Source organism: Crotalus tigris, unplaced genomic scaffold, assembly GCF_016545835.1.
Source record: "Crotalus tigris isolate CLP2741 ecotype Arizona unplaced genomic scaffold, ASM1654583v1 scf7180000024276.985868, whole genome shotgun sequence".
Taxonomy (NCBI): Eukaryota; Metazoa; Chordata; class Lepidosauria; order Squamata; family Viperidae; genus Crotalus; species Crotalus tigris.
Genome location: NW_024100448.1, coordinates 687716 through 707872, shown reverse-complemented (window position 1 = coordinate 707872; position 20157 = coordinate 687716). Strand labels below are relative to the sequence as shown.

At 35.3% G+C, this 20157-nt stretch overlaps 2 protein-coding genes across 8 annotated transcripts; one reads left to right on the top strand and one right to left on the bottom strand.

The window, feature by feature from the left end:
- Window positions 1–103: 103 nt before the first annotated feature.
- On the bottom strand, window positions 104–14279 carry HNRNPK (heterogeneous nuclear ribonucleoprotein K). 6 transcript variants are annotated; one of them, XM_039323489.1, is made up of 16 exons: window positions 14143–14279; window positions 11880–11936; window positions 11716–11774; window positions 11167–11264; window positions 10997–11053; window positions 9672–9715; window positions 8739–8811; window positions 7906–8019; window positions 6126–6254; window positions 5521–5822; window positions 5147–5201; window positions 2969–3019; window positions 2439–2460; window positions 2277–2359; window positions 1881–2050; window positions 104–1180 (listed from the first exon to the last, which is right to left on the bottom strand). In XM_039323489.1, exons 3-16 carry the CDS (start codon window positions 11762–11764, stop codon window positions 1147–1149), a joined length of 1281 nt encoding a protein of 426 aa, XP_039179423.1. In that variant the 5' UTR covers window positions 11765–11774; window positions 11880–11936; window positions 14143–14279; the 3' UTR covers window positions 104–1146. The 6 variants fall into 6 exon arrangements, with proteins under 6 accessions (XP_039179423.1, XP_039179428.1, XP_039179425.1 ...); XM_039323494.1 differs by having other exon boundaries at window positions 104–1120; XM_039323491.1 differs by having other exon boundaries at window positions 14200–14219.
- RMI1 (RecQ mediated genome instability 1) lies at window positions 13978–18998 on the top strand. Of its 2 annotated transcripts, none has more exons than XM_039323488.1 (2): window positions 13978–14050; window positions 14977–18998. In XM_039323488.1, the coding sequence occupies exon 2, from the start codon at window positions 14983–14985 to the stop codon at window positions 16660–16662; it is 1680 nt and encodes a 559-aa protein (XP_039179422.1). In that variant the 5' UTR covers window positions 13978–14050; window positions 14977–14982; the 3' UTR covers window positions 16663–18998. The 2 variants fall into 2 exon arrangements, with proteins under 2 accessions (XP_039179422.1, XP_039179420.1); XM_039323486.1 differs by lacking the exon at window positions 13978–14050 and adding an exon at window positions 14365–14492.
- The last annotated feature ends 1159 nt before the right edge of the window (window positions 18999–20157 follow it).

Here is a 20157-nt window from a genome sequence, read left to right as displayed (position 1 = left end):
CTTGTAATCACAAACAGGGAAGGAATTCTTTTCTGTTTAGCATGAAATTAAAACACAACACAAAAAATAACAGTATTAAAAAACAGGATCTGTCACATCCACATCCAGCTCAATGTTATTACAATTTTTATTTTATTCAATAAAAGAAATAACCTTGGAAACTATCAGTACAAATGGCCAGGGTTTTACATGAAAACATTTGGATTGATTTAGCACGCATTTCCTATGCCAGTCAATATGAAAGAGACACAATTATTTCATTCAAATCTTTGTACAATGGAAACATATTAAACAAATTACAGTTGGAAAGGGGCAAACTTGCCAAGGCTATTATCAAGCTTTTAGTTGTTTTCTATAATTGCTTGCTATTAACTGACAATACAGGTTTTATAAGATTTTATTCAAACCAGCATAATGCAATACAACAATCAGGGAAATACAACTTAAGCAACAGAAAGAAAACCATTTGATGTATGTTAATTTCTTTACACATACGAAAGTTAAAATCAGTGCAATCAATACTTCCCATTTACCAAAATATTTGAATTGGTATTCTGCTTTTCTGGTATGGAGAAAGGGGGGGGAAAAGCCAAACACAATAAATGTAGACTGTAGAGTGTGTATTTTAACTATGAAATACTCATAAAGAATTGCAAAATTGTTTCACTAAATTTATTTTTAAAATCATAGAACATTTTACAAAAGAGCGCTTACATTTCGCACACTGCATTGAATGGATGTTGGGGATAATAAGCAGGCTATCAGCGTTACTCCCCCATTTCAAAAACAAAAAAAGTATAAAGTAGATGGGTTCACAAGTGACAAAAACATTACAGTTTACAACCAACATAGAAAAAAAAAATCTACCATCTCTGCTGCTGTTTCAAAATACCAATGTTAGTTTTGCAGGCTGTCCCCAGCCCCACCCACCTATATGTAAAGAACTAAAACATTACATCTGGTGACAGCAAAAATTTCACTACACCTCAAATGCAGAACACCTATGAAGCAGAGGAATGTTGGCTTTTTAAACAGAAGCAGATTTAAGAAAAAAAAAAGATGCAGGACTCCTTCAGTTCTTCACTAGTCTTAGAAAAACTTTCCAGAATACTGCTTCACACTATAAAAAAGAAAAAATATCTTGCATTAGAATCCTTCAACATCTGCATACTGCTTCACACTATAAGGAAAAAGAAAAAAAAAGGCATGTATTAGAATGGTTGAACAAACAACATGAATCAATATTTACAAATGCATTTACAAATATAATAAAATTAGATAATACATAACATTTATCAACTTATAATTAGTAGCTAATCTACAGGCAAAATAAAGTTATACATTACAAGATGCTCACTAAATAGTTAGTGTTAAAGAGAATAAAGCATGTAAAATCTAAAGCTGTTATACATGGCAGAAAAGGAAGCGGTGTGAAATGCTGCATTAACAGCAACAAAAGCTTTCAACTTGTCCTGTAGAGGCATGGACTGTGCCATATGGTAGACTGCGATTTGTTGTCACTTTAGTAATCTAAAAACAACAAAATCACTAGTCTTCCACACAGAACTAGACCAACGTCCAACTGAAATCTTCTATATTTTCTACAGGCTCTATATAAGATTAAAGTAGATTTTTTTTGCAGCAGTTTTCACCAGAGAAATGAGAGCTGCTTTGGTTAAGGACACTTCCTGAAAGATTAGTTTTGAGTGCTTCTTCACTGAGTAAGAATGGAAAACAGAAGAGAAAGGCATACTACTAAATTGAGAAGTTAGTATATAGTATGACTAATTTTTTCCCCTCTAAATGCTCTTTATAAAAACATACATACAAAGCAATACAACTACATGAAATGAAGAAGTAACAACGTAAGGGCAACTTGCCTGTTTTGCAGTAAATACTGTGCATTTTGAATCTGATCCTGTGTGCCAGTAATAGTTATTATTCGATCTTCTGAGCCCTCTAAGGGTTCATCGATTTTGATTGAAGCTCCTGACTCGTGGCGTATCTGTTTAATCCTCTGACCGCCTTTTCCAATAATAGAACCAGCCAGCTGAAAATAGAGAATGTTTTACTGAACTAGTAACTTCTAATACATAATTAGCTTGAGAAAAATAAGATAAATAATGACTGGTACATGCAAATGAAAAATAAAAAATATTTTCAACTACTCTCTTCATATAAATTTGATACTGGAACTTGAGTAAATATAACATTAACTGTCCTAGAAAATTGCTTTTTGTTAAGAAAAGTAAAAAGGAAGTAAATTTTATACTTACGTCTTTGGGTATTGTTACTTGTGTTGTAATGATGGGTCCACCAAGATCTCCGTAAGAACCACGACCCCCTGCATAGGAATAGTCTAATTTAAAACATATGCATCTTGCCCTTTAAATGACTAAATTATAAATTGTGTTCAATACATATGCATGAAAGCTTACCATAACCCGATCCACCCTCGAACTAACAAAAAAGGGAGAAAAACAAAGTCTAAGTTTTCAAATAAGCCATTTTAAGCTATATAATTGTTACATAAATATTTCACAAAATACAAACTGCAGTTGTTGGAAATCTTACGCCATGTATCTTTAGATGATAACCTAATGATAACCTACAATTTTCTCTTCCATTAATAAGTATTTAGACTTTATATTAGATGTACTCTCAAGCTGAAATTCCAGGGAGAAATGCTGTAGACCATGATCAAACAAAGCATTATATTTGCCTATTTAGAAATATATCCCATCAAATTCAATGGTAATTGTTTTCAGGGAAGAGGATTTCGGATTTTACTTCATTACTAAAATGTAATAAAATTTAGCAGCTTTTCCCTTGGGCAAGCTATTAGTAAAATTAGCTCTTGATTAATCTGCTCTTGTATCAAGAGTATGTGTAAAAGACCTTTTTTCTTCCCTTTCACAAACTGCAACAAATCACCTAACTCTGCAAGGGAGACAGAAAATGTACCTACCATTTCTGGTGTTTCTATGTCATCACAAGCACTGACATGACACTGCATCATCTTGCCAAGCAGAATACAGCACAAAGAAAGGGGGGGAGGGGAGGAAATCAGTGAGGATCTTCAAGCAAAATTGTAAGCCAAGTTCTAAATTATAGTATCATTACAGGTGTATGAAAGCTATAGTTTTACTATTAATCATGTCAGATGAATATCGAGTTATCATAGGACTTGAGAGTATAAGAGAGTAAGAAAAACAAGGACACTCTCGAAATACTGGCAATTTAAGCATACTCATACACAAAATGTTATTTATTGCTGAGTTACAGACTGAAATACACTATAACAATGTTCATTAATCCAGACTTGCTCCAGTTATACAATAAATACAAAGAATCTTCAGTGAAGAATTTTGGATCCAATAGAGCTTCCCGCTCAAGTGAGGGTCATCTGCAGCCTTAGAAGGACGATAGCAATTCAGGGCTGCAGAGGAAATCAAAGAGGAATCACCTCATTCCTTCTTCTAATGCCAATGTAAGACTACTGGGCGAATTTCTAGATCCAAAATATTTACTTCCTATGTGTATTAACTGACTGCATAATGCAGAATCAAGCACTTCTGGTCAAAATGCTTTTACAATTTGCTGTACAATTAATAGAAATAGCTAGAGATAAAGGGACCAATATACTTCATTCTTTGGAGTTAAATTAGTTTAACTTCCAATTTATGATTTTAAAACATGTTCATTCAAAAATCAATGTATTAATTTCAACACCTCAATCATATATTTTCTTTGTGGAACAATTCTAATGTAATTTTATGCAGACAGAATAGTTCCAGAAACATGCATATTCTGCTTTATGCAAATTAGTACATTGTACAGATTAAACATTAAGACTTAAAAGTACAATTATACAGTTTGAAGCAAGTTTTACTAAATTCAATGGGACTTATTCCATTATAAACAAATACAGAACTGATGAATCCTTAAATCACAATTTGTCTTACTAAAAACAATATCAAAACACTCTTTGGATCATGATAAAAAGCAATAAAACCAAGAACTTTTTTTTTAACAGAAACTGCTCAGTCACATATACTATCGTATTGTTGTAAACAAAGTACTAACAAGGCGAAACATTCTCACAATATTACTATTACATATTTAAGTGAAAAAACCCAGAGCATCAAGACAATTATGTTATGCATGCATATGATCATATAATACATACAAAATGGTTTAAATTGCATTAACTTATAAATTAAAGCAAAAGCGTGCTGTGCATCTATCTTATCTGTCTGTCTACAGAGCAAGTCTTAAGTGATTTTTTAAAAAAATTATCTTATTTACTTTTCAATTTCATAAAGTAAAAGTTGGTCCCTAATAGAAGGGCTTCTGAAAGTCACTGATTTAATAAAAGAAAACCCCAATGATGGAAGAGGAAAGAAGGCTATTATCATTACCTCTCCTTCCTCAGGATGCACCCCTCCCCCGAGCAGTAGAGAACTTTGTGGCACTTGGAACAGAGAGAAATAAATTCTTCCTCACCATTAAAAAACAAAAAACCTCAGCAGAGTTTTAGTCCAGTGATATTGCAACAAAGAAGAAAATCATGGATTTAAGCCTCTCTGTGCATAAAATAGTTGTACCAATAGCCACTCAAACTGTTGCTTAACACATGTTTTTCCTGCAATAATCATTCCAAAGTACAGAATTAGTTGCTCTAAAAATGGGCAAATGCTAATAATCAAACTATCTTTTCAACAGCTCAACTTCCTAATTTCATTCTCTTGCTAAGACGTTTGGGAGAACATCCCCATTCTGTAAACAGGGAATTACATTTGGAGTAACAAATTCCAACAGAGCTGAAAAAACCCCACATTTTTGAACCTAAATGTAATTTTATATTTATATTTTAATAATAGTGAGAATATATAATATGTTTTCTCAAACTTCTCTTAAATCTTTTAAGACTAGCTGAAATTTATTCAACTAGAAGGTATAACTATTTCCTTACACAAATGCCACTGATTTTAAAAATACATATAACCGACATATCTGTTTTCTGAAAATCTTGCTAAATTCAAAGTTAGTTTGAAATAAAAAAGGATTCTATTTCTGATAGTTCATTAGGAAAATGATACAGTGTGCTCACATGACCAGATTTATTCTATTAAACCAAACTTACCATTCCATCATAACGATCCCCAGGTCTGCCTCTTCGATCGTAAGACATAAGGTCCCTTAAGAATATAAAATAAATAATTTAAAATATTTATCTGCATCATACTGCAATTTTCTCTACTATCTCACATTTCAAAATACACGGCCTCCAAATAAATAGCAAATTCATCTGTGATAAGAATGAGGCACATCTGATTTGAATTTAATAGAACAATATCCTGCTATCAAAGTTGCACTTATTCCTGATCCATTCTTACTAAATCTTGCACAAAATGCTATTTTGACTTGTAATCTCTTTATCTCCTCCCATAGTTCTGCTGAACAACACATACTCAAGAGAGATAATCCTTAAGCAGAGTTTTAAAAAAGTAAACTTACCCGCCTCTTGGAGGAGGAGGAGGAGGAAGAGGAAGATTACGAGCTCTGCTGCCACCTCTACCACCGCGACCTGGAGGAGGCGGAGGTGGTCCTCTACGAGGGCTCATATCATCATAATCTCTTCGTGGAGGCATGGGGCGACCACGGCCAGGAGGCATTCGATCAAAGCCCCCTCTGCCCCGCATTGGAAACCCCACAGGACGCCCTCTTCTGTCATCAAACATCATTGTAAATCCACCATAGTCATAAGTTTCATCATAAAAATTGGGGTCATAAGGCTGTGCACGTCCTTTTATTGGTGACTAATATAAAAAAAGAGAAACAAAAACAATTCAATATATTCAGTTATCTCATGTTAAACCTTTATAAACTTTGCATTGCATTGGCTTATTAATATACTATCTTGATTGTATTATTACAAAGAAACAATAAAACAGCAATAAAAGTACTGACCAGATAGCGTCTATTTCAGAAAGGTCACTTTAAAAATCTAATCCTATATCAGCTAAACAGTTTTGCTTTCTATACATTACTATATGCCTTCATATTCAATTCTAAACAGACTTTATATATAAAGAGAGGGGGATATGCACTCATTAAATTACCTCTGATATAAGATCCAGTATTATTTTGATGCATTCCACAACTCTATCAGGTTTTCCACCAATTAGTACCACTCTGTCAGAAGAATGAGGGCAACATTCTTGGAAAAGCTTAATAGTGGTTTGAGTGTTCTGTCAAGAAAATGAACAAACTTTTAAGCCAGGAATTTTATTTATTTCCCCCCTTTATTATTTTCACAAATAATCAAGGCAGTGAACATATCCAACAAATTTTCCTCCTATTTTCCTCACATAAGCTTAATATTGTTTAATACTGCTGTTAAAACTCTGACTTTCATTAAACCCACTCTAGAATAGCCTTTTCCACTACATCTGAACTGGAAAATCAATTTTGGTTGTAATGGATTTCATTTCAGTCACCTTCAACCAAACGCTTACTACTAGTCATAATTCTAGACAGCATCTTTTGCAGATGCTATAACAGCATGGAAGAGAAAGTACAGTAATGCAATGTATAGAATCTCATATCATGGGAAATATTAACTGACAGAACAATTCATCTACTGAATCAATCAATCCAGAAAGATAATGCTGGTGATAAATATCAGAACATTAATGTTCAAGAAATTCTATGGTAGCATTCCCTTCATGAAAATAAAGAAAGCAGTCATAGCTCAAGTTTTTAAAACCAAAAATAGAGCTATGCTCAGCCACCATTTTGGGTAATGGAAATGAAGTATCTGTACCCTGGTCTCTTTGGTGTCAAAGTTCATTATATACAATACAGTATCAATACTTTTGCAAAATTTATTCAGTTGGGTTGCTTGACATATTACTGAAACATGACCTTTGCGTTCCACTGAATTAATACTTAACTATTTTAATTGGCATATTTAGTGATTGTTAGACTACCAAGAACGGCTACATAAACTACTGCCATTACTATATTAGCTGTTTCCACTTGCTAGTGTATAAGCCACATGAGAAAAAATATTTAAAAACTTTAAACAACATAAATTTCAGCTGTAAAATGAGAAATAGGTTTAAGTATATCCTTATCCAACACTCTAAGAGACTACTGATAATTTTAGTAATTGGTTAAAATAAAGACAGTATTTTCTCCCTTTCTTTCATTGAAAGGAAAAAGCATATTTCCATTTATAATAAAATATTTAGGCTTTTTGAGGTTGAGATTATATAAGCATAGATAACATTAAATATCACCTGTATTTACGTTACTGTATTCTCATAATTTCACATCACACAGCAGACTACTGTATTTCTGACAATTACCCAAAAACTGCAATGGTGCAAGATGCAGCAGCCTACACATTGATGGTACAAGCCAGTTCAGCAATAGAAGACCTACTGTTTGGGTGCTTCATTTGCTTCCAACACGTGTTAGGAGTAAAATTAAGTTTTAATCTTTATATCCTTACAAATAACTATGGGACAGTCTCCTCCAAGCTGACTGTTCATTCTGCTTTAATTTACTTAATTAAATTTTTCAATTTAGTTAATTCAGAAAGTGGGATTCTGAAAGTAACAATTCTCTATTGCTGTCCTTTCTCTTTGGAATACTCTCCCCACCAATATTACCTTTCAGAAAATAGTTTTCCCCAAGACTTAACTTTAGTTCTTATTCAATCTATTATAGATACTATTTTTTTGAAAATTCTTATGATCTGATTTACAAACTGTCTGCAGATATGTAATTGGGCTGGTATAGAGACACTGGAAATAAATAAGCAAGAAAGCAAACTGCCTACATCTATGCTGAGGATGTAGTATTTTTAAGGCTTCCAAATGACAAGTTTGTTACCTCTCGAAGTTCTTTGATTTTAGCACCCTTGACACCAATAATTCCTCCAGCCAAACTCTGGTGAATCAATAGTCTCAATTCACAGTCAAAGTCACTTCCTTTGTAATGCTGGTACTGATATAAGAAATTAACAAGACAATGATAACATGAACATTATTTAAATTAGTATCTTTTTAAAATGTAGTTTTATATTATGTTGAATTAAAAGAATGTTGTTACATGCCGTTTTCTTCTGTTCTAGATTCCAGAACTCCCCACTTACCAGGTCTAAATTTAGGTTTTTTTAAAAAATTAAATGTGCTATGATTTGAAGAAACCCGTTCTAGTTATTTGCAATTAACTGGTATTCAAATAAAATTATATTTCAAACTATTATGATGCTTTGGGAGTCTGATGCTTAAAGCAAATACTGCTGAAGGCTTTACATTAATATATTTTCCACACAGACGTTTTTACTTTTTACATCAAATAGTCATATATATATTGGAAGACCAAATAACCCATACTTATCAGTATATAATTAGACAATGACCTTATAGTGTCCTAAATGTTAAAATACTACATGCTTTTGCTAATGGGGACGTTAGAAAATGTCTACTGTGAGATCTTGGAAAATGTCAATCAATTCAAGAATACTGAACTAGGTACCATTATGATCTTACTTGGCAGACGAGAACTTCCTAGGTTCCTGTAATTCCAATATACAATTCTTTCATATGTGCCACCACCTTTAGACATGCTTTCTCATGTTAACTGGTAAAAATTAACTATCCACACAAGTGCATCCAGATCTAAAGATTCGGCTATGTAATGTGAAATAGATGAATACCCACCTCCTCCAATGTTGGGATAATTTTCTTCAGAATTTCTCCAATTGTTTCAATATCTGCACTTATACTCAGTATACTGTTAAATCACATCAAGGTGTTACAAAAAGAGGGAAGGGGAAATGAAGTAAGTTGTATATTCATATGTATGCAGATTATAAATCAATTCATAGAACAGAACCTACAGTTAATATTCCCCACTTAATTCTGTTTACTGAAGATACAGAACATGCACCTTTGTTTATGCCCAATATTATAAATGGTATAAGTTTAAAATAAGATTTGGAAGATAGCGAATGAGTTTCTTGGAAGGAGTCAGATTAAGTGGACAAGATACTGATGAAGAATTGAAAGCAGGAGTGAATATTCATGTTCCCCGCCACCATTAATTTAGGGACACCCTCGCTATTACATTGTTAAACTGGCACACCTTCTCATAGGAAACGTGAATATGCAAGAGGTGAACACTGTATTTGGAATAGGGTTATGAGACCAGTTAAAAATTAGATTACTAATGGGCTCTGCAAGAAAAGAAATACAAACGCAAGACAAAAAGACAACACAAATGAGAAGTGAAGGAGAGTGAACCAGGAGTTAGCATTTCATCAGAAAAATTATGAACAGGCAATGCTGAGGGAGCAAGGTGGGCCACAAAGACAGAGCAGAGCGAGAGACTATTTTGAAACAATCCGATTTACAATGCAGAAAATATACAATTGAAGCTGTGCTCCTTCCATTGAAATAAAATTAGTGGTTTGTTGGGTGGGCAACTCACGTATAAGTTCAGTGACAAAAAGACTTAATGGGGAAAATAAGACAGAAAACTTAAAAAACAATACACCGTCTACGGGGATACTATTTAATTATATAAAAGGCAGGTAATAATATACATTTCTCTCTTTCTAATCAGGCAGTGAGGCATAAACTGTTGGGACATACCGCTCGGGGCCACTGCTGTCTGGGACTGAAACACTGGCATTGTACTGCATTGGTCATTGGCGTTCGTGGATGTTGGCAATGGGCATGGGCATTCAATCAGAAGTTGTCAAGTAAGGCACCCGTTTGGCAACGAGCACATTTTTGGGCATAGCCAACCAGGGTTTTCACATGGGCGTTCAGGGGCGGATGGGCCAACGTCATGGTGGGCAACGCAGGGGCAAGTCGATCCAGTACATGGGCAACGGAGAGATATATGGCCAAAAAAACAAGGAGAGGGAAGAGGGGGGAAAAGCAATAAATTTTAATTTAATACAAACTATACTCATTACAAGCTTAAGTTGTTCTGAAGACTTAACACAATAACGGATAGCTACATTTACTGTGGCTTAACAGTTATGGACCGTAATAATGAGTTACTTGGCCTAAACTACTATGAACGTTAAAAGTTGCAGTAGCAGGCTGGCTCATGAGGGTAGACACAAGATCTGTAGAGATTCAGTTTACTGAAATCCTGGGAAATAGGGAAAGCCACTACTAATCCAGGAATTGTGTGTATGAAATCTGGATTTAGGTATGTGAAATTTTAAGTACACTAGCTTCAGAAAGGTCAGTTAATGTACAAGTGATTACTACCCAGTTCTTGCTTATACCTCAGATCTAGTAACTAAAAGTTGACGGTTATAACATTCTACAAGAGTTTATTTTACAATATAATGAAAATATCAAACACAATGTGAAACAATGTAGTGCCAAATAATTCATTAAATACGATTACTATGTTGAAAAGATTATGCACAATAAAGATACTGCTTTTTACAAAGTTTGGTGCTAAAGTATAAAGCTTAGATAATGCTAAACGTGTCTATTCACAAGAGTCAACCCACTAAAAATGTGTAAATATATTTAAAGTTACATTCACTTAAAATTCCTTCCAGATGAGAATGTAGCTACCATGCTGTTTCTATATATAAAATACTCATACGAATCTTTCTCTATTAGAGAAATAAGCCTGGTGCACAAAATGCATTGTATACCTAAGTAAAGATTAGTAATCTGTAATGTCTTCTAAAAACAACTGTTTTAAACAAATTTTCAAGTATAAAAAATTAAATATGCTATAACTCTGCAAAGTTAGTGTAAAATAAGGGATAGGGATCTCATCATATTACTTGGTATGTCTTAATTCTAAGAACTAATTGTGAGACTTGAGTTTAAAGATGATTATAAATGGCTTGGACTAACCAATTACTTAAATTATACATTACTAGAAATATATTAATGCCACGTTTTGCAAAATAATCAAGGTTTAATTTGTAAATACTCACGTCTGTACGAAGTGCTTTAATATTTTTGCCACCTTTGCCAATTACTGCTCCAGCATTCTAAAAAAAAATGTTATGAAATAGTTTTAAGGTTTCCCAAATAGCTTCAATAAAGAATAAATTAAGGGGGAGATAAGGGTCAATGTGGTCAGTAAATTAGGAAATAAACATACTTTACTCTGAAGCAGAATGCGCAATTCCACCATCTCATCAGTGTTCCTTGACCTTTTGAAGGCCTGTTCCTCTTCTATATCTTCAGCTGGTCGTTTGCCTAATATTTAAAAGAATGAACTGTTTACAAAAATTGCTTTTTAACAGCACAGAATCATGGAAACACCTGTATTTTTATTTCATGCATCAATATTTTATTTATCTATCATATACCTTACCACCATTACCAAAACAATATTGACAAAGCTCTCTAGGATTGGGGAAGAGAAGTATTTCAAATGAATAAATGAACTATTTTTGGCCTTTTAAATTCAATTTTAATCAAGATGGGAAAATGAAGCTCTAGTAGTGTCTTAAATCTCAAATAGGATTTTGTGAACATGTTACAAAAAGAAAAATTAACAGCAAAACAAATTTATACTAATCCCTAAACCCTCACTTGAAATACAGGGAGCATATTTCAAGTTCCAGTAATGGTTATGGGCCTTCGTAAGAAATCCTATTATATAATTAGTATTGTAAATTTACTATTTTATCATTTATAAACTTACCATTTGTCTCTGTGTTAGTAAAGGTCTCCTCTTGCTGTTCAGTCTCCATTGTTTTCAAACTTGAAGACAAAACCGATTAAATATAAATATACCTAAGTGCTCAAACAGAATCCTCAGCTTTTAGAGAACATGACAGAGGTTAGCAACGGGTTGCCAGCACTTACCAGTATTATATATCTTTGCCAAGTAAATCTTCTGGGCGGGATCAACAATCACGTAGCCTATGAAAAGCAGCGTGCATGAAGGGATGATCTTGTTAATTTACAGGGGAGTGCATGAATTGAGTCAGCCTTGACTCCTGGCAACTACATGGACAAGTATTTTCAGAAGTGATTTGTCACTGCCTTTTTCCTAGAGCCCAGGGAAAATGACTAGTCCAAACTCTCGGCTGACCTCTATCCCTAAAGCAGCACAAAACTCAGGTTTCCTGGCTTCTAGTCCAGCACCTTAAACCTCTAAACTGAACTGGCTCTAAATTTACAGGTTAGGCTGAAAGAAAAAACTGGCTCAGTAAATGTATTTTAGAAAATATATTGCTATTCTGCTGCATTAATTCCTTTCACTAACTTTATCAACAAACAATGCTGTATTTTAGTTGGCACAAGTTAATTTTAACAATTTTAATTTCAAACTGAAAGCACAAATATTTGTTAAGAAAAAGGTCACATTCTGCTACTTTCTTTTTCTTACCAAGTGCAGGTTGCCTGCTTTGGTAGCTAAAATTTATTTCTATATGCGGTATCTATAATTCTTTTAACGAGCAAACTATTACATTGGATCAGGTCATCAAACTAAATACCAGCATATGCAATTGTTTTTAAATAATCTCTATATTAAGTTTAAATTGCCCTTTAACTCATCTTGGAAGAACAATGAATGCAGCTCAACACAGAATTGTAAAATATGATCTGAACTTTTTTTAGATGAACTTGCAATTAAATGTACAATTAAGACCCAAAATGTTCTAACATTGAAATAAGAAAAATCTACAGATAAACAAGTTTAAAATTCTAATGAGCCTGGTATTGCTACAAAGTACAATATTTCTTCATGTTTAGTACAACCTCATTACAACTGATAAAATATATGCCCATTGCACACAAAGGATGGTTATCTGCTGGGGGGGGGGAATACTATTTACAGCCCTTTTAGTAATTGACAGGACTAACATCTATATTAGAGAGGATGCATCAAACAAGATTAACTGTAGCCCCGTTTTTAGGCGAAGAAAAGGAGCCTTGGCTATAGAGCAATGCTCTGTTCAAAATACATTCCCAGCTCTATCTCAATCGCGCGAGTTGCGAGCAGGATGGACAGCAGGAGCCAGCAGCTTGTTTCTGGTTCTGACAAGGCGGGCTCGATTTAATCACCTTATCCGAAACGATTCCCTTCCTTCCCGAAATGGGACCAGGATGATAAGAAAAGGTGAAGCCTCGCCGCGACCATTAATTGTGCAATCCCGACTACCCTGGATGAAATGCAAGTAAAAATGGCGGCTTTAACGCCAGGCTCGAGCAGTAATGGCGATCACGAGCTGCCAGGAGGAGTCCTGAGCGGAAGAAGATCGCCACGCGGCAGCTCCAGAACACGGGATTCGCCGGCTCAAGACACACAAAAGATGCCTGGAACCTCTTTGCCGATTTTTTTTTTTTTTCAGGGAAGGCGAAGCGGGTGCTGGGGCCTACCGAGGTCAGTCCCAACCGACAGGGCCACCGAGAAAAGGAAACGCCTGGCTCACTTTTCTCTTCGCCCCTCCCAACTACAACCAGCCGCCATGATTCCTGCGGCAGGCACTGGGGACTCCCGGGCTCAAGCCCGTCACCTTCCTGCCAGCCATGCGGCACTCATTATCTGCGGTGGAGGGTTATAGGATAGCACCGACCGAAAAACCGCCTCTCTCGCCGTGTTGCAGTAACACGCTGGCCCACCCCCTCAACCGAAGACATTTGCCCATTTTAAACACGTACCGGTAATTTCGTAGGCCTGAGTATGAGGATACTACATATATAGTTCCCACCAAGAAAAGGTGGAAGGGCGTTAACGGTTCAGAAAAAGCCTTCCGGTAAGCTCGCCGGTTTCCTCACCATGCAGCGGATTAACGCCGCCCAAGCTGCCTCCTGAGTACGCTAAGCGCTCAAAAAGCAAGAGCGCGCGCACTCACCCGCGCTACTATCGCTCCTATTCGCTCGCCTGCTGCGCCCCTGCATCCTTATTGGCTGTCATAGGTGTCGATCTTTACCTGGGGACACCATGAGTATCACTCCCGCCCTCCGTGGTAACCTTCGGCTCGCTGCTACCGCTAATTCTGCTTCAGGCCGTTAAACCGGTTGACGTTGTAACGTACCAGTATATATATCTCCCTATATATATATCGCTCCTTCTACCTATCTTTTCTGTTTCGCCCCTGTTTAGAGAGTGGGTACTTACTGTGGGGTGGGGGGGAAAGGAACGTTAAAAAAAAGAAATCGATCCCAACCACTTTACCGATGCTTCAAGGAGAGCGAAATTGACCATAACCAGTGCGTGCGAGGGAAAAACAAAATGGCGTCGATGAAAACTCCGCCTCGTCCTCACTGTCGATAATGGACAGGAGGAGGAATTCTCGCGAGAGCTGAGGAAGTTTGGTTCTCGGTCCACTTTGGCGCTTAAAACAAAAGGAGGCGGGAGAAGTGGGGAGGTTCGGGCGTCAGTGCTGTGGGGACCGAAAGGGAGCCCGGTGTCCTGCTCGTGGGGCTGGGGCCTTAGGGTTATATGGGCGTGTTCTTCTTGCAGAAGTGGTAAGAGAAGAGAAAGTCTTCGGGTTTCTCACCAAAACACCAGATCAATCAGCGTTGAGGGAAGGGAGGGGGAATCTGGGAGAAGCCCGAAAAACCCACTTGGTTTACCTATAGCTAAAATTGTATTGATTTGCACATTTTTAACTGGACAATAACCGTGCAGTTTAGCCTCAAGTGTGGTTTTTAGAGGTTATCCTATTGTGTTCTGTGAATATGTTTGGATTGCAACGTTTACTGCGCGTTTCTATGCGTATTTTATTAATAGCAAGCCTCGTGATAAATGAATGTATTAATGGGACAGCATTCTATTGCTTTCCTTCATAAAGGAATAATCTCTGTCATGCTCTTTAATTTAGGAGAATCAACAATAAGAGAGTCAGAATAAGATGAAACTCACCCACAGGAACGGCCAACATCCCTCCCCAAAGATTTATATAATGCTAATGTTTTTTTAAAAAATGCTTTTTTCCCCTTTTCATTTTAGAAGAAAATGACCACATCAGGTGTTGCATTAAGAGTGGAAACTTGGCTCTTATCTACCTGGCATGTGAAAGTGCCAACACGATGGCTAGAAGCTTGTATTGATTGGATTGGAAAAGAACATCATGGAAGCAATTTGGCTCAGGCTGCTATTAACAAGCAAGTTTTTGAGCAGTGGCTTCTTACAGATCTCCGAGATCTTGAATATCCTGTTCTGCCTGAATTCATTTTAAATGATCCAAAAGGAGAATTGATTGGCTTTTATTCTGTGCAAATTGATTCAGTTGTTGATGTGAGTCAGCCTGCTTATTCCCAGTTGCAAAAAATAAGACGAAAAAACACTGTAAATGAGGAAATAACTGCTAATACACAGAGGACCTTGAGGTCATGGGAAGAAAATCCTACTCGAATGCTTGTGCTACAAATGACTGATGGCATACATCATATCCAAGGTATGGAATATCAACCTATTCCTCAACTCCATAGTGGTCTACCTCCAGGCACCAAAGTTATGATACAAGGGAAAGTTGCATTTCGTTTAGGTGTTCTTTTGCTTAAACCAGAAAATGTGAAATTATTGGGAGGTGAAGTTGATAGCCTTCTAAAGACATTTGCTTTGGAGAGAGTGCTTGCTGGGTTAATTGGAGAAGAAGACTGCAGTCCTAACATTGTCAGGTCTGATATTGGCGAAAGTGAAATTGCAAGGCCTAATGATGAGTTAGGGCTTTCTGATGAAGAGCTTCTGGCAAGTCTTGAAGAAAATGGTGAATTAAGGACACATGAAGATCCTCCTGAAAGTGGATACTGTACAAGAAGTATCAGTTTAAATTCTACTGTGTCTTCTCTTCCTCAGAGCTTTGGGAACAGCTTACAACAAAGATCTGCAGAGTTAATTTCAAGAAATGAAGAACAACAAACTGTTTCAGTTCTAGAAAATATGGAAGGTGATTTTGATGGATTTTCAATGGATGATGATTTACTTTTAATAGAAGAGATCCAGCAGGAACAGATACATGTTCTGAACACTAATATTAGTATAAATAATCAAGCTGTTCAAGAAAAAAAATCTAGTGAAAGAGGAAGGTATAATACATTTGAAGAAAGCATGACAGACTTTACTATAAATCATAAAAAACAATATATCCAGAATTTAGATGACAGTAAGAAATCCTCTAAAATCTCTAATGATGGAGATGTCAATGCAGAATTCAGATCGTGTTCTGAGCAGGTACAGATGATAAAAATAAATAAGTGTCACAAAGTTGATTTGGATACCCCTCCTTTTACGTATCTATCTATTCTGTTAAGTAGCAACTGCAGAGATAATACTACTGTGAAAATTAAAGCATTCATAGTAACTCTTACAGGAAAGCTTACAAGCAGTAATGGCTTCTGGAGTGTAACAGCAAAAATATCTGATGGCACTGCTTATCTAGAAGTTGAATTCGCTGATGAGATTCTTACAAGCTTAATTGGCTTTTCTGTGCCTGAAATGAAGCAACTGAGGAAAGATCCTGTCCTGTACCCAAAGCTTAAGGAGGGATTACAGAATTGCCAACAAGAACTAATAGACCTCTGTTGCTTGATGACTATTGAATTTAATGTTTGCCAGACAAAAGGAACAGTTATAGTTTTGCAAGATATTAATATAAGTAATTTGAATCACTTAAAAAGACGGTTATATATTTAACATTTAGCCAGCAGGTTATAATTTTAAGAAAAACTTGTATCATAGACTAGGTGTTGATTATGGTATTACTATTTGAATTCAGACTTGGAGAATGGAGAAATATTTTAATATTAGCACATCTCTTTAATTCACTCAACATATGTATTTGTTTTAGCAATGGTTGATGTGTTTTAAATATTTCCTCAATAATATTTTTTAAATATGGGAAAAATAAAATCAAGAACTTATTTCTAGAGTTTTTTATCCTTTGTACTCTTACAATGAGTAAAATGAAATATATGTATTTGGAATGAACAAGTCAGTCTTCTGTTTGTGATTTTTTCCAGTTTTACAATATTGACATGACATTTGTGTCCAACACATTTTGAAAACTTAAATATTAAAATATTGCCCCAATTTTTCAAGTTAGGAAATTTGATAGCTCAGTCACTTATGTACAGTATATACATTGTATTTAGGAATTCACACAAATCTTTAGAAATAACATTTATTCGAAGTAGCATGGAGGTGATTTATGAATAAATCAGAGGGAAGCCATTTTAACCTGTTATCTGACAGGATGTCTCCAACAAAGAATGTGATAAATGAGCCAGCTGCAGGGTCAGCGGAGAGGGTGAGAATAATTAGACATGAGAGCTGGCTGAGTATTTATAAGGAAGAAAACAAAGATAAGAAGAGATGTTTTTAGATTTGATGTGCTACAGTTAGTATAAAATATTTATTATGCTTTTTTTGGAAGCTTTATAAAAAGGAGAATGTTTTTCTAGCAATTTGCTATCTAATAAATTATTTGCACTTTAAGTGTAGACTTGATTTCTCTTTGCAATAGTTTTTTTTAAAAAAAAATGATATAAATTATTTTCTCCTAAAGTTAGTATATTTGTTGTATCTTGACTAATAGGGAGTTAAAATAAAAGCTATCCTCAGCAATGTCATGCATTCCTTTCCATTTTTATTCACGGTAGTTCTCATGTAGGAGTACAACAGGACTTCCATTTAAATGGGATAGGACTGCAGTTTTAGGATAAAGAATTGGGGATAGGGTTAAATAGAGACTAGATGTCCATTGCCTAGGATGTTCTTTTCCATGGGTTGGATCTATGTTTAGTCAAGATTAAGGAAAACAGTGTTTTACATTATATATGCATCACAACTTCCTGGTAGTTGTACTCCTAACCCTTTCGGAACATGCATGATTGGGAAAGGTTACATAATTAATTTTCTGTTGCCTATTTTCATTAAATATTAACCCCAATGCTTTTTAATGATTTTTTAGATATAACAAAATGTTTTAAATCTAGCAAACTGATGGGGAAGGAAAAAATGACAATTGTGAAAATTTTCATTAATGCTTTCATTCCATGTATGGACATAAAATTTTAAAGGACATCCAATTACATAGTGGGGACTACCAGCTGGTGAAACTTTCCATTAATGCTATTATTATTAAAGCAAAACAGAACTCTTCAGTAACTAATGAAATTGGAGAATCGTCCTACTGATTTTTTTTTTTAAGTACAATTGCAAAGTACACTTGAAAAAAGTCACTGGAACTCTTGAAAAAAATTCTTAGAATTCTAGATAATTTGCTCTTGAAGGACATGTAAAGTATGTTAAAAGATTAGAATGTATCTCAGTTTCCCAAAGTTATATAATGAGGCTGAAAAATAACAGCTTACTTAGGAGAGTTCAAAATAATATATTTCTTACTGCAATCGAAACAAAATTATTCCCTCTCAGGTTAATTTTGAAATGGAATAGAATATTTAGTATTAGCCAGACCACATGTACTTTGTTCAAGTATAGATGTTAAATTTTAGCAGGATGTTAACCATTGTATACTGCATAATGGGGGACACTAACTGGTAAAAATTCTGGAAACCAGTCTAGACCTGAGGATTCTTCCTCTGAAGTTTAAAGGAGGCAGGGTAGAAGAATTGCTATCACTGAGGAGATGATTCATGTTGAAACTAGTGAGCTGTTCATTTGCAACTGTCTGTATCAAACTGTTTTGAGGATGGTGATTCTACACATACAGTTTGTTACGCATATTTTTCAGGTGCTACATTATCTTAATAATCTGTAAGGAAAAAAATTAAAGAATTACCACATTTTATTTAGCCCAGTAAATGGCCAGAATATAAGGGCTGCACATTCATGCATACTAAATGTTTAAGTATTAGAAATAGCTTATTTTGTTCATTTTATTGTTTATTAGAGTGTTTTAGTTTGGGATGTCTGGCTTAATGTTTAGTTGTTTTTATGTTATTTCTATTGTTGTATGCCACCTAAAGTACACTGGAGTTGGGTGGTCAATAAATTTAAATAAAGAATGATTATAACAGAAATAAGGCTCTTTATTCTCCTAGTTCAAGTTAAATACTAAAGTGTCTTTGGTTTGCAGTAATTTAAATGCATATTTAGAAACAGCAGTAGTGTAAGAAAATACACTATTAAGAATCGTCCCTATACAAATGCACAAATATGGTATTAAGAGTGATCTTCAGTAATACAAGTACTTGATATATTGCAAAGAATCAGAAAAGAATGGAATGCAGCTTGGGGATCATTTACATCTTGCTCAATATAATCTTATAGCGCCTGTGAAAAAGGCAATTAAACCTTTGTTTAAACATATCCAGAAACAGTCTGTTCCACTGTTGCAGAACTGTACTGTTGTTTTTTGCCTGGTAACCAATTATCTAATTTAAATCCATTGTTTCTTCCATCTACTGGGAGAACTCTGAGCGCTTTGATTCCAGCTTCTATATAGGACCTTTTCAGGTACTTGAAAACAGCTATCATGTCTCGGTACAGTCTCCTCCAGGCTAAATATATTATTCTAACTTTCCTCATAAACTTTATCTTCCAAGCCTTTATCATTGTGGTTGGAGATACCTCAATTAAACAATATTTTTCTTAAAATGTAGAGCCTAGAATTGTACCAATCCATAATGGAAAGATTTGAAAGTTTATCTTAATCTTGATAGTTATTTCTAATACAACACAGGTTTTTTTGTAGTTGTATCATAATATTTGTTCATGTTCAGTTTGTGCTCTACCAGGATATCTAGATCTTTTTAATCTGTTCTGCTGTGCACAAGCATCCTCAGTTAATGAACATTTGTTCGAAGTTACAGTGGTGTTGAATGAGTGGTACTTAGGACCGGTCCTCAAAGTTCTGGCTGTCCTAGCATCACAGTAGTTGTGTGATTGCAATCTTTGAGTGCTGAGTACCTAGCTCACACCTAACGGTTGCAGCATCCCATGGTCATATGATTGCCAGATGCAATCTTCCATGATGGCTTTCCACAAAAACATCAAGGGAGAAGTCAGCAAGAAAGGTTTCAAGTTGCTCAGATAAGTCTCACACCTGAAAGCAGCCATCTCATTCCACACTGCTCACACCACACCATCTCTTTGCACACGCTCATATATCTTCCCCCAGCCAGCAGCAGACACCCCAAGCCATACTGCTTACCCTGCACCAGCCCT

What these genes read in the sequence shown, in the direction of transcription:
- RMI1 (XM_039323488.1), top strand. Translation starts at nt 14,983, where the DNA reads ATGACCACATCAGGTGTTGCATTAAGAGTGGAAACTTGGCTCTTATCT.
- HNRNPK (XM_039323489.1), bottom strand. Translation starts at nt 11,764, where the DNA reads ATGGAGACTGAACAGCAAGAGGAGACCTTTACTAACACAGAGACAAAT. An exon ending in GCATTCTGCTTCAGAGTAAA is followed by an intron (nt 11,054 to 11,166) that starts GTATGTTTATTT and finishes ATTTTTTTTTAG; the next exon opens with AATGCTGGAGCAGTAATTGG. An exon ending in GACAGCAGTGGCCCCGAGCG is followed by an intron (nt 8,812 to 9,671) that starts GTATGTCCCAAC and finishes GTGATTTAACAG; the next exon opens with TATACTGAGTATAAGTGCAG.